At 43.2% G+C, this 12,508-nt stretch overlaps 1 protein-coding gene across 12 annotated transcripts in view; it reads left to right on the top strand.

The window, feature by feature from the left end:
- The window catches only part of OLFM3 (olfactomedin 3), a 407,311-nt gene that overhangs the window by 376,893 nt on the left and 17,910 nt on the right, over nt 1-12,508 (top strand). For 11 of the 12 annotated variants that reach the window (XM_068240007.1, XM_068240009.1, XM_068240008.1 and 8 more), the window contains one exon: nt 11,733-11,888. In XM_068240007.1, coding sequence (XP_068096108.1) covers nt 11,742-11,888 — 147 coding nt within the window. In that variant the 5' untranslated portion in view covers nt 11,733-11,741. Of the gene's footprint in view, nt 1-10,338; nt 10,538-11,732; nt 11,889-12,508 lie in introns of those variants that run through there. The other variant, XM_068240015.1, reaches the window with a different exon arrangement.

Genomic DNA, 12,508 nt, shown 5'->3' with positions numbered 1-12,508 from the left:
AGCTCTGCCCACTTTTTCTAATCCTAACACACAATTACTCAAGGATGACCTAGTTTGTGAGCTTTGCGGTCTTTGACATCAATAATTGGCATTGAAATGAAATAAATCGAATTGGCAGTGGCTCCACTCCTTTGATAATCAATAGGTGAATTTTGATTAGCTTTTGTAGGCTCCACCCACTTTTCTGAATATTAATCCCAGTCACCCAGTGACCAACTGTGCAAAGTTTAAGAACCCTGCTATTGACAGTGTAAGAAATACAAAAGTTTGCTTTCTTAAAACAGAAAGAATTTGCGATAATTCAGGAGTGAGCTTTAAATGTCGCCCAGTGCATCTCTGTTGAATATATGCAAATTAACCAATGCTACCCTTAAAAGCTAAACACACCTCCAGAACCGCTGGAATGCAATGATGTGTCAGCTTGTTAATTTGTACAGAGCCATAATAATCCAACATGCACACAGACTGTTTTGGATTGTTTGATCCTCATCAGTGCATGGCATGGATTAATTTGGCTCTATGCAGTAGGGCTTCTAACACCGAGAGATACAGACAAACCAGCAAACTCATGGTGACCCAGAACTCATTAGAGTGTGTAAGGGACTACAATAGTCCTAAAAGCCCCCTTACTAAGATGTTAAGAAAAACAAAAGTATGCTTTCTTAAAACAGAAAGAATTTGCGATAATTCAGGTTGGAGTGAGCTTGAGATGTCTCCTAGGGCATCACTGCTGAATATATGCAAATTAACCATTCTACCCTTAGAAGCTAAACACACCTCCAGAGTAACAGTGTAAGAATGTCTGCAGTTTACATTTTCCAGTGAAATTTGTATTTGTCTCTTTTTGGTTATGGGAATAAAAAGTATCCTATACTTTATTCCAGGTAATGTACTATGTGTGTGCCAAATTTCATTCAAATCCGTTCAGCCGTTTTTGCGTGATCGAGTAACAAACATCCAAACATCCAAACATCCGAACTTTCCCATTTATTATATTAGTAGGATATATATATATATATATATATATATATATATATATATATATATATATTGTCATCATATTATTATTATTTTTTGTATCACAACAACATAATCAAGACAAAGCCCCTCCACAAGCTCTTGACTGGGCAGTGAAGGTCAGGAGCTCCTTGTTCAGCTCCTATTTCTGCTACCATAATCAGCACACATTGACACCACTAAGTACAATGAGGTACAGCCTGATTGGTTTTCAGTGCAGCTTCCCTCCTTTCAGACTGTGACATGTTCTTCATCAGATGATGCCAGATCAGAGCAGGTATTTTTATTAACGTCCCTGGAGGTATGATTATTTCTAGATTTTAGTGTCTAAAAGCGGTACAATTTTTTCACACGCTTTTATGCTGGGTACACACCATACAATTTTCTGGAAGATTTACCTGCCAGATTGATTTTTTCCAACCTGTCCGATCTGAATTTTGATCTATTTTCTGATCTATTTTCCTTTCGATTTCCGTTCACTTTTATGGAAATTAATCGGAAAATTGATCAGAAAATCGATTGAAATTCAGATTGGACATGTTGGAAAAAATCGATCTGCCAGGTAAATCTGCCAGAAAATTGTATGGTCTGTACCTAGCATTAGATGCTAAAAGCAGGAAGAAAATCATACCACAGTGAGATCTGCAGCAGCCCCTGCACAGAATCACCTCCCTGGGTTGCAGCGCTACAATTCTCCCTCTGTCCTCCGGATGGCGCTGTACCCCTATAGTGACTTTGTAGTCTGTTGTCATGATGACAAACAATGATCTCACCGAAGGGATGGAGAGCCTCCATAAACCGGAAGAAGAATGTCTGCCAGTGTCTGAATACCAGGGGAGGTGAGTTACAACGCCCGCTGCGCTGGACTGTCTCTGCCTACCTCCTGGCGGCTACCTCGAGTCAGGCTCGGGATTACTGCTCCTGGCTTCTTTTTTCCACCCCAAGCCTGACTCGGGGTTACCGCCAAGGAGTTTAAGAGGAAATAAGTATGGCAGCGTCCTTATACCTCTCCTTTCAGGTTCCCTTTAACAAAATGCTTGAGAAACGCAGCGGAAATTTCCATTAGCAGGTTTTTTCAATTTATTTATTTTGCCATCAGTAATAGCCAGCCTATATCTACCATTTTTATTTTGAAATAAAAATACCAGGCTTTTCCATGGAATGCGGTTTGTTGGCACATGATTTATTGAGCCCCAGTAATATATTACTGAACAGAACACATGTTTTTAGACACAAGTAGAAACGCACAAGGCCAGGCATTTATCAGTCAGGAGAGAGCTATTGAAAATGTGCACAAGAATCAAGATAAAAAGAATGATGATACCGAGAACACTTACTAAAATAGAAATATGGGGAATAGTACGATGGAAACAGAGGAAATAAGGTGAAGAGATGGTGTCTTGTATAACAGAAGAAGTTGTGTGTGGGGGACTCTTACTGCTGCCTCTACAGGATATTTATTACCTGGTAGAATCTCTGCAGGATATCATTACCTGAATTCTCCCCATATCTGCCCCCCCACTCTCCCCCCCCCCCCCCCCTCATTTCTGCTGCTGTGAGTGCTGCTCAGAAAACCAATTGATTTGTTAAACCAGAAGGTAATGTTCTCGTGTTTCACAACAGCAGACACCCATAACATAGATGAGGCTGCTGTCTGTGCCCAGTGCAGACAGTCTCAGTTCTGCTCCAGCAGCTAATGAATGCACGGTATTACCAGTATTAACACATCATCTGCCAAGAAAAAGTCTCATTAGTGCTCTAAAACAGCAATAAAGTAGTAACACAGATTAAAGGAGCCCACTTTTCTAAATTAATATTAGGACTGTTTTTAACAGTACAGGTAGTCCCCGGTTAACGAACGAGATAAGGACTGTAGGTTCATTCTTAACCTGAATCTGTTCTTAAGTCGGAACATTGTGCCATCTCTGTCCCCGTACCTCCTCTGTGCCCCCGTATGCCTCCAGTGTCCCCCTCTGTGTCACCTCTGCCCTTTGTACCTGTTTATACAAGTTTAAAAGCCATTTTTTTCTTTGATTTTTTTTTAAATCAATTTTCTCAAAAACTACAAGTCCAATTTGAAAAAAATGTTTTGACTTGTTCCCATGGAAACAGAGAATCATGCCGTTCGTATCAGTGGGTCATTCGTAAGTCATGAGTTGGAGACTACCTGTACAGTATAATCTCATTATAGTAAACTTCAAGGGGACCAGGAAAAGTGGTTACTATATCAGGAGTTGTCCCATAAATGGCCCAGCATGCCCTAGTACATTTTTTGCTGCAAAGGACCAACTCTGTCCTCCCATTGGAGGTACAGTACAAGCACTTGCACATTTGATGGACTACAAGGTTGAGTAAACCTATGCAAACACAATGTTCGCTTAAAAATGTCAGAAAGAGAGTGTGGTTACTGCTGTTCAACAACAGAGAGATGGTAAAAATATTAAAAAAAAAATTGTGTTTATGTTTTCATGGATATCGTACCACTACATTACTTTAAGAAGCTGGGAGATGGGCCCTGTAGTCCCCCTTCCCAGTAAAGTCAGACCTAACTCTAGTATTCTACTCTAACTTTAAAGACCATTTATATAAATCATATTTGATCTCCCCATCTTACACTGAAGAGCTCCCCCTCTACCCCCATAGCTCCCTTCATTATAATCATCCAAAGTTCCAGTGATTACATCACACTGGGGCTTCTGACAAAGTCTATGCATCTCCTAGTGGTGGATTGATTCAGCAATTATAGCAGCCCAGGTTTCCCATTGCCAGCAGTGAGAGAGGATATGGAGATCATGTCCCTCACTCACTCCCGTCATTGTAAGCTGGAGAAAAGGGATGGCTTTTCTATTTCTTCTCCCTCAATCAACCCCACTCCTACTCCCCTGCCTTCATATTGGTCATTGGGCCACTGCTTCAGCATGTCTATCGGTAAGTGAGGGCATGCATTTAGCAGGTGATGTGGTGGAGGTGTGTCTGTGACATGGCAGCAATGTGGGGTTATCTGGAATGTAGCACAGGGGGTTTTGAAATGAGAAAGGGATGATGTGTAGTAATATAAGGTAACGGGAACACACCTCAATACAAACAAGGTTGTGTTCATGTAACAGATTAATTTTACGGGATCAGATTGGATCTAGAGCAATTAACATCTTTATGCTGGGAATACACATTACGTTTTTTGGGAAGAATCGTTCCGATAGATGCCTTCGATGATAAAATTCTGACATGTCCGATTTTCCGCTCGATTCCCTTCCACTCGATTTCTCATAGAAGTGAATGGAAAAAAGATAAGAAAAACGAATGGAAGATAAGATAATTGAGTAGAGAATCGAATGGCTAATAGATCGCGCGCTGAATCGAACGCGAAAATTTTTAGAATTGCCTTCTTCTTTTCTTACTACTTTTTAATTATTAGAGATAAGAGAGACTCAAACTAAAAAAAAAAAAAAAAAAAAAAGAAACAGAGAAAGGGTACACACCTTTAAACCACAGGTGAAAATACCACAAAAGAATCCCAAATAATCCAAACAAGTGTTTTAAAGGTCAAAAATACAAAATGATGTAACCGCTGATAATTCATTCAGGAATAAGTTCTTCAGGATTACGCAATCTCTGCATTAGGCATGTTCTCAAGTACTTTTATGGATAGTATGTACAAAATTCTGTAATTTTACATTTTAAACTTTCAAGGTTGTCTAAAGGTACATATAAAAACAAAACAAAATAAGAAGAAAACTCCCTAATTTTAGTAACATTTACAGAGCTGTTGTTGAGATAGGCAGGTGGAACGTCTGTTGTGTGAGAACAACGAGTGAACACCTGAAAGAAAGTGGAAGCTCTGTGTGCATAAAGATGATTTAACCAGAGATGTTGAGAATGTTGTGTGTTGCATTTAACAGTGTACTGCAGTATTTTTTCTTTAATCACCTGGCAAGTCTAGAAAATCACAACTGCTTAGCGCTTACAGACTGGTTTGATGTTCACTTAAGTGGAAAACTAAAAAATGTTTTGATGATCACTTAAAGGGACCCCGAGCAGTGCAGAAACTATGGAAAGATGCATACCATTTTGAAGCTGTCTTTCTCCTCTTTCCAATGATATATAAACCGCCACCCTACGCCTTTTAGTTTTCGCTATTTCTGCGATCGAAATCGCGGCAGCCGCGCTTTCGATCGCAAAAATAGCAAAAACTAAAAGGCGTAGGGCGGCGGTTTTTGTGTCGTTGGAAAGAAGAGAAAGAGAGCTTCAAAATGGTATGCATCTTTCCATAGTTTCTGCACTGCTCGGAGTCCCTTTAAATAAGTTTAATGTCAATATATTACATAGTGGTTCCAGGGGTCTAGTCCTGGAAAAAGAAGTGAGTGGACTCACCCCAAAAACGAAAATGGGCCTGGTTAAGCATAGCGTGGGCGTGGTCATGGGCGGGGCCAAATATACATGGCCTTAGCAGTGGTATAAAAGGTCTGCCAGGGAAAGTTTGAGCTCTGTCGTAGTGTATCCCCAAAAAGTAGATGTAATCTGACAGCATTTCACCAACAATACACATAATCTGGCAGAGGTTCCTCCAAAATACAGATAATATGGCAGTGGTTCCCCCAAAATAGACAATCTGGCAGCAGCAGTTCCCCCAACATACACATAATCTGGAAGCAGTTCCCCAAAATACGTGAAACCTGGTAGTGGATCACCCAAAATACACGTAAAATACATGTAATCTGGCAGCAGTGGTCCCCCAACATACACAATCTGGCAGCGGTTCCCCAAAATACACGTAATCTGGCTTCAGCGGTTCCCCAAAAATACATATCCGAAAGCAGTTCTCCCAAAATAGGTACCCCCAGTATAGCTAGCCAGGTCTATAGGTGTCCCCAGTATAAGTAGCCATGTGTATAGTTGTCCCCCGAATAGGTGGCCAAGTGTATAGATGTCCCCAGAATAGGTAGTCAGGTCTATAGGTGTCCCCAGTATAGCCAGGTGTCCCCAGTATATGTAACCAGGTGTTCAGGTGTCCCCAGTATAACCAGGTGTATAGGTGTCCCCAGTATATGTAGCCAGGTGTATAGGTATCCCCAGTATAGCCAGGTGTATATGTCCCCGAGTATATGTAGCCAGGTGTATATGTCCCCAGTATATGTTGCCAGGTGTATAGGTGTCCCCAGTATATGTAGCCAGGTGTATAGGTGTCCTCAGTATATGTAGTCAGGTGTATAGGTGTCCCCAGTATATGTAGCCAGGTGTATAGGTGTCCCCAGTATACGTAGCCAGGTGTATAGTGGCCCCAGTATATGTAGCCAGGTGTATAGTGGCCCCAGTATATGTAGCCAGGTGTATAGTTGCCCCAGTATATGTAACCAGGTGTATAGTGGCCCCAGTATATGTAGCCAGGTGTATAGTGGCCCCTGTATATGTAGCCAGGTGTATAGTGTCCCCAGTATGTGTAGCCAGGTGTATAGTGTCCCCAGTATATGTAGCCAGGTGTATAGTGGCCCCAGTATATGTAGCCAGGTGTATAGTGGCCCCAGTATATGTAGCCAGGTGTATAGTGGCCCCAGTATATGTAGCCAGGTGTATAGTGGCCCCAGTATATGTAGCCAGGTGTATAGTGGCCCCAGTATATGTAGCCAGGTGTATAGGTGCCCTCCCAGCTGGAGGGGAGCAGTGCAGCAGAGAGGAGCATTGGGCAGAGCAGCGAGGAAGGGCGGAAGTTTTCCCCCCCCCCCTCCCTCACCTTAGGGCTCCTCTCCCTGGCTCTCCCCTCCATAACATTGAGGCTGTGGCTGTCGGCGGTGTCTGGCAGCGGCGGCGGTGGGCGGGACTTACCTCCTCCAGTGTTCCGGCGAGTGGACGCTGTGGCTATGCGTGCAGCTAGTCTGGTCTAGTGAAGACCAGACTAGCTGCACGCACGCACGCACAGCGTCCATTTGCCGGAACACTGGAGGAGGTAAGTCCCGCCCACCGCCGCCGCTGCCAGCCACTGCCGCCAGCCACAGCCTCAATGTTATGGAGGGGAGAGCCAGGGAGAGGAGCCCTAAGGTGAGGGAGGGGGGGGGGGGAACGTCTGCCCTTCCCCGCTGCTCTGCCCAATGCTCCTCTCTGCTGCGCTGCTCCCCTCCAGGGTGCTATGGGGGACGGCGTCCACTCTGCAATAATAGTAAGTGGACGTCGTCCCCCCGCGTTCATGCAGGACTCGACCCCTGAGTGGTTCCATGTCAGTGGTGTAACCATAACCTCTGCGACCACTGTGATCAAGAGGTGGGCTGGGGCACACTTCTTCTCCCACATAACTTGCAGAGTGGATCAGAGTGTATTTACCCGCTCCAGCGCTGCATCCAGTCTCCCCTTCTTCCATCTCCTGATGTCACGTGAGGTGATTGGAAGCCGAGTGATGCAGGTGATGCAGCATACAGTGGGTGGCTGTTGGGAGGAAGAGGACACCTGACTCAGTGCTGCTGCAGGTAAATATACACTACCCTACTGCTGTTACTCTGCATGGGGGGGGGGGGGTGTCTGTGTATGACTTGCCACATGTGGGGTCTTCGGAGGTGGGGTGGGGGGGACGGCGTTACGTCCCAGATCTATATACATACACAGATGCTGTTTCTTTCCCTGAATTTGTTTTCTTCTGCCTTATCCAACCACATAAAAACTGCAGTTTAACTGACTTCTGCAACACTGCTCTTCTGAGGAATCACTTTTGTAAATCGGTAAACTCAATGGAGAGAAGACAGTATGAGTCATCAGAAGGGAGGGGGCAATTTCCTGGGCAAGAAAAAAAAATCTGTGGTTTTATTATACCCATCTGCATCGGGATGCAATAGGGGATCTGTTGCAGGGTCACATTAAAATATAATAAATAAATCGATTAATGATGTTTAATTTCCCTTTAAACAATGTTACTGCAGTGACTTTACTGTGCGCCAGCCTTTTTTCTTTACTTTAACATATGTCCCTCAGGCTCTGTAGCTCTATTCTGTATATTAGGTAATAAGAATTCCCCCAGAAGGACTCATTAAAGACACAAGGTTACTGCAGACAAACACGTTACTGGATATTATAAAAATTGGCAGTCAAATAGATAAGAAGGAAAATCTTTACAAAAGATCCTGGCATCAAGTAAATAGTACCAGCTGCCAGGAAATATATGTACGTCTTGGCTGAAGGGGGTCCTGGAGGACCCAATTTGATCGCGATAGTTTTAGCAGAGTATTAGCCACAGAGTAAAGCAGAAAACTTTGCAGTTAAGTGACAAACTTTATCGACTAACCCAGTTGATTAAACTTTCTTTTGGAACATGTCAACTATTGTGAAAGCTTGCATTATCAGTCTATTAAATAAGCCAATAAACTGCAGAACCTTAAAGCCCAGTTCAACTCAAAAGTGAATTGATCAAATTCCCAAAGCAGCCATGTTAATTAGTGCAAGTTATAATTGAGTACGTTTATATGCTTTGTGTTTTCAGATCTATCAGTGGAATATGTTTGGACAGTGGTATAACCAGACATTATGGGGACCCTATAGCAAACTTTTCATGGCACCATCATATCTAGGCACTCTTGAGCAATGCTACCTGCCCCTACCCTATGGATATCAGTTGGTTGGTCAATTTACATTCTCATGTAATGTACACTGTGTATAGTCCATGAGCACTGAGACAAAGTCAGAGGGTGGAGCAACAAAGTGAAGTTAGCATTGAACACATCAAGTACCATCTGGGCCCCTCTTCTCCAGGGCCCATAGCAGTTGCTATGGCTGCTATGGCTATTGCTGCGCCTCTGTGTTTGGAGTAGAATACCTGGATTGCCTTTACACTCTTGCGCTGGTCAGTCATGAGCTCACACTTTGTAGTTTTCACTTGGGAGTTTCTCTTGTTGTTCTTCAAGTATTACCTTTAGAACACTGCCCTGACTCTCTGTGCCTATGCATGCACACTCCCATTTTCAGCTGTCAAAAATCTCAGTGCTAAACAGCAACTATCCAGTAGGACTAAAGCTGTATATACACACATAATTACTGTTGCCGACAGGGATCAGAGCTTGTTCTCTCAAGCGCCAGTTTGCAGCTTAGTGCTATACAGTCATGTTGCTAGCCTACAGGCTTGTGATGCGGTTTGTTGCTATGGAACTACTGTAGTCATAGGGATGACACACTGTGGTCAATGGGGCAGGAATAGTAAGAAGGAGAAGAGTGCGAGCACTTGTGCTTGGCCACGATGATCCAGACCTCTTGGCATTGCATCAGGGAAGATCAGGGCCCCAAACACTAGATTCTTTGGAGAGACAGCTCCGACTGTCCACCTAGGCTGAGAATCATCTGCTATATGTACAAGGCTTTAGACAAAGCTTCTGCACTGAAAGAGCACTTTGCTGGCCTTGACACAACAGCACACATAGAAGTGCCTAAATGGACAATGTTATTATTAACCTAAATATGCAGACATGAAACTCTAGAAAAAAAATGGACTCTTATACTGACTTACTGATTGAGATAGCGATTGCACTGAGTAAGATTATGAAATTCTGCATTATTTTAGCTTTTAGGTATTGCAGTTTAGCTTTAAGCTACGCACACACACTGGTCTGAAGTCGACCATGGTGGACAATAATGACCAACATGGCAGAGAATCAGGAGTCAGACCAGAGTGTGTACAGTAGCCGCACAATGGGATTGATTCAATAAACCGTGATAACTCATATCATGGCTACACTAGAATTTTTGCGTGCGTTTTCACACGCAATCATGAATTTCCGTGTGCAATCGCGAATTTACACGTCAAAATTCGCGATTACACGTGAAACGGTATCACGTTTTAGTGAATCAAGCCCAATGTCTGCTAAAGAGCCAGCTTGCCAAATTTTTATCGATCAACACCACCCAAGCAACGCACTATTGCATTATTCTCCTTACTCCCCCTCCATCATGCACGACTCATTATCCTCTGCTCCTCACCTCCTGCTTAGCAACAGACACTTCGCTAGCCACTAGCCAGGAAACGGATGACTTGTCTGTACAGCGTCGGCTATGCTTCATCACCCAGCATGGATCAGTACACTATCCCTTGGGCAACAGAGATCCCCTGAAGCGATTGTGGGTTGTATCTCCTCATCTATTCAATGCTAAAGAAAAGAACACAAGACGTAGAACAGAATTCTCTGTATTTTTGTGGACGAACGTTTTTCCCATAGCAAATCCTCAGAAGCAAGTTTGCTTTCAAAGAAAGGCTTGCAGTTTTTCTAAAATTAAAATGAAATTATGTTATGTCTCATTTCAGAGGCAAATGGTGCCTAACTGAGTTGTTGAAAAAGACATTTCCAATGTAGCGAAAGCTCTATAAGCACATCAGTTCCAGACTCAGAAACAATACACTTTTCATATTAGGAGCTACATTTTGATTAGAGTGCTCATTGAAATGATTTTTTTTCTATTCAGCTCAGGTGTTTTATTCATTCCTGGCTCAGCTGCATTGCAGAAAATTGGGTGAAAATAATTGGGAATTTGTCTGACTTGAGAAATTAGAAAACAGGTGAGGAAATATCACATTATTTACAGCAGATGAATGAGAATAGAGCAGGGATGATTGTCTATGAATGCTAATCATATTCATACAGTAAGAATCACGCTCCCCGGAGAATGTACTGATGTGGCAATCAGTTCTGCTCCAGCCCACTAACCATTATGGATCAGGAGCTCGAGCACAAACTCATACAGATGAAAGACAAATTGATTTTAAACTACCTAGTTCAAAACCAATTAGGCTATCTGTTTCTTGTCATCAATAAGTGTTTTACTGTGACACACTTTCTACCTCAAGTATGAAAATGTCTGCTGACCCGGACTTTTAGTGGTGCAGATAGAATAAAGTGGCGTGATTATGGCAGCAGCTCTGTCCAAAGTCGCATCCCCACAGCTTAGCCTCATTTCAGACCTGCAAGGATTAGGAACAGAGCTGCATAATGCAGTTATCAGGTCTCTCCATCCTTCAGGTAAGTATTGCTGGTATCAAAAATTGAGAAGGTCATGGACAGGGGCGTGTCTGGGCACTATAGCACCAATGGAAAACACTGAAGTTGTGCCCCCCCAACCCCACCAATACTAATAGGTAGCTAGATGTGCCCCCACAGCATTATGTAGCAAGAGGTGCCCTCAATTTTAGGACAGAGGTGTCCCTCCAGTATAGGTATGGAGAGGTATCCTCCCCAATATAGGTAGGCAGAGCTGCCCAGTATAAGTTGCCCCCCCCCCCCCCCGTGTAGGTAGTGATATGTGTCCCCAGTCCCCATGGTGGTGCAGCATGAAGGCAGGCATGGTGCCCATAGCACTGTGGTGCCCATGGCAAGAGCCATGTCTGCACCCATCTAGATACGCCACCGGTCATGGAACATTAGGCGTGGGGAAGCTAGTATTGAGCCTGGTACATACCATACAATTTCCACTTCAGAACCTACTTCTGATCATGTAAATTATTGGATTGGGAAAAAAATATACAACCTACTGATTTGTAACAACCGATCCCAAACTCAAAATGTATTTCTCGATCTCTTGCTCGATTGGAAGTAGTTCAGACATGCTGGAAATTATTGAACGAAATATTGAATAATAGCACTCCAAAATACAGACCAGTCTTGACAGCATTGCCTATATACTGGCACATTATAATTGTCTACTAATAATTGAAATCACTTGTGTACTAATAACAATAGTTCTACTGTGTCTTACAGGTGCAGAACATGTCACAGTCAATAGAAGTCCTGAACCTTCGCACTCAGCGAGATTTCCAGTATGTACAAAAGATGGAGACCCAAATGAAAGGTCTAAGGTCCAAATTTAGACAGATCGAGGAAGATCGTAAAACACTTTTAACTCGCCACTTTCAGGTAAGAACAGTGAAATACATGTTTAAACACCAATATGTGAAAAATAATGTAAGCTGGAATAATGTTTATTCCTAAGTAGTGGACACTTTGAGGTCGCATTCACAGTGGGACGTTATGGTCACACGTTATAAAGTCTTATAACGCAGCTTATCGCACTGCAATGCTAATCCTATGGGCCGTTCACAGTGCAATGTTAAAGTCACGTAAAAAAAATGTTGGTTGTGGTAACTCACTGCTTGCAGTGCTTTACCCCTTAACGCAGACACATTGCGACTTTGAAACGCAACGTCCCACTGTGAATACAGCCTGTAGGTTTTGAGAGTTGATCACACTCTGATTTATGCTTCTGTTTGGTTTTACAACTATTTTTTTGAATTGCGGTGGGATGCAATGCACCAAACACATCCCACCGCAAGGCAAAAAAATGACAAACATATATCCCTACGGCAGAGTGCAGCGACAGGGTCATATGCACAGTGCTGCCCCCTGCTCAGTGACCTACTCCCTGCTGGGCGGGAAGTAAGCCACTGGGATTCCCTGGGAATCCCGTCGCCCCACGCATGCTCACTGCGACACACCGTGCTCCATCGTTTACACTACGTGTGTTGCAATAGACCATG

The sequence above is a fragment of the Hyperolius riggenbachi genome, chromosome 6 (genome assembly GCF_040937935.1).
Source record: "Hyperolius riggenbachi isolate aHypRig1 chromosome 6, aHypRig1.pri, whole genome shotgun sequence".
NCBI lineage: Eukaryota > Metazoa > Chordata > Amphibia > Anura > Hyperoliidae > Hyperolius > Hyperolius riggenbachi.
Note: the sequence above shows the minus strand (reverse complement) of the source record. Positions and strands in the feature narration are given on the sequence as shown.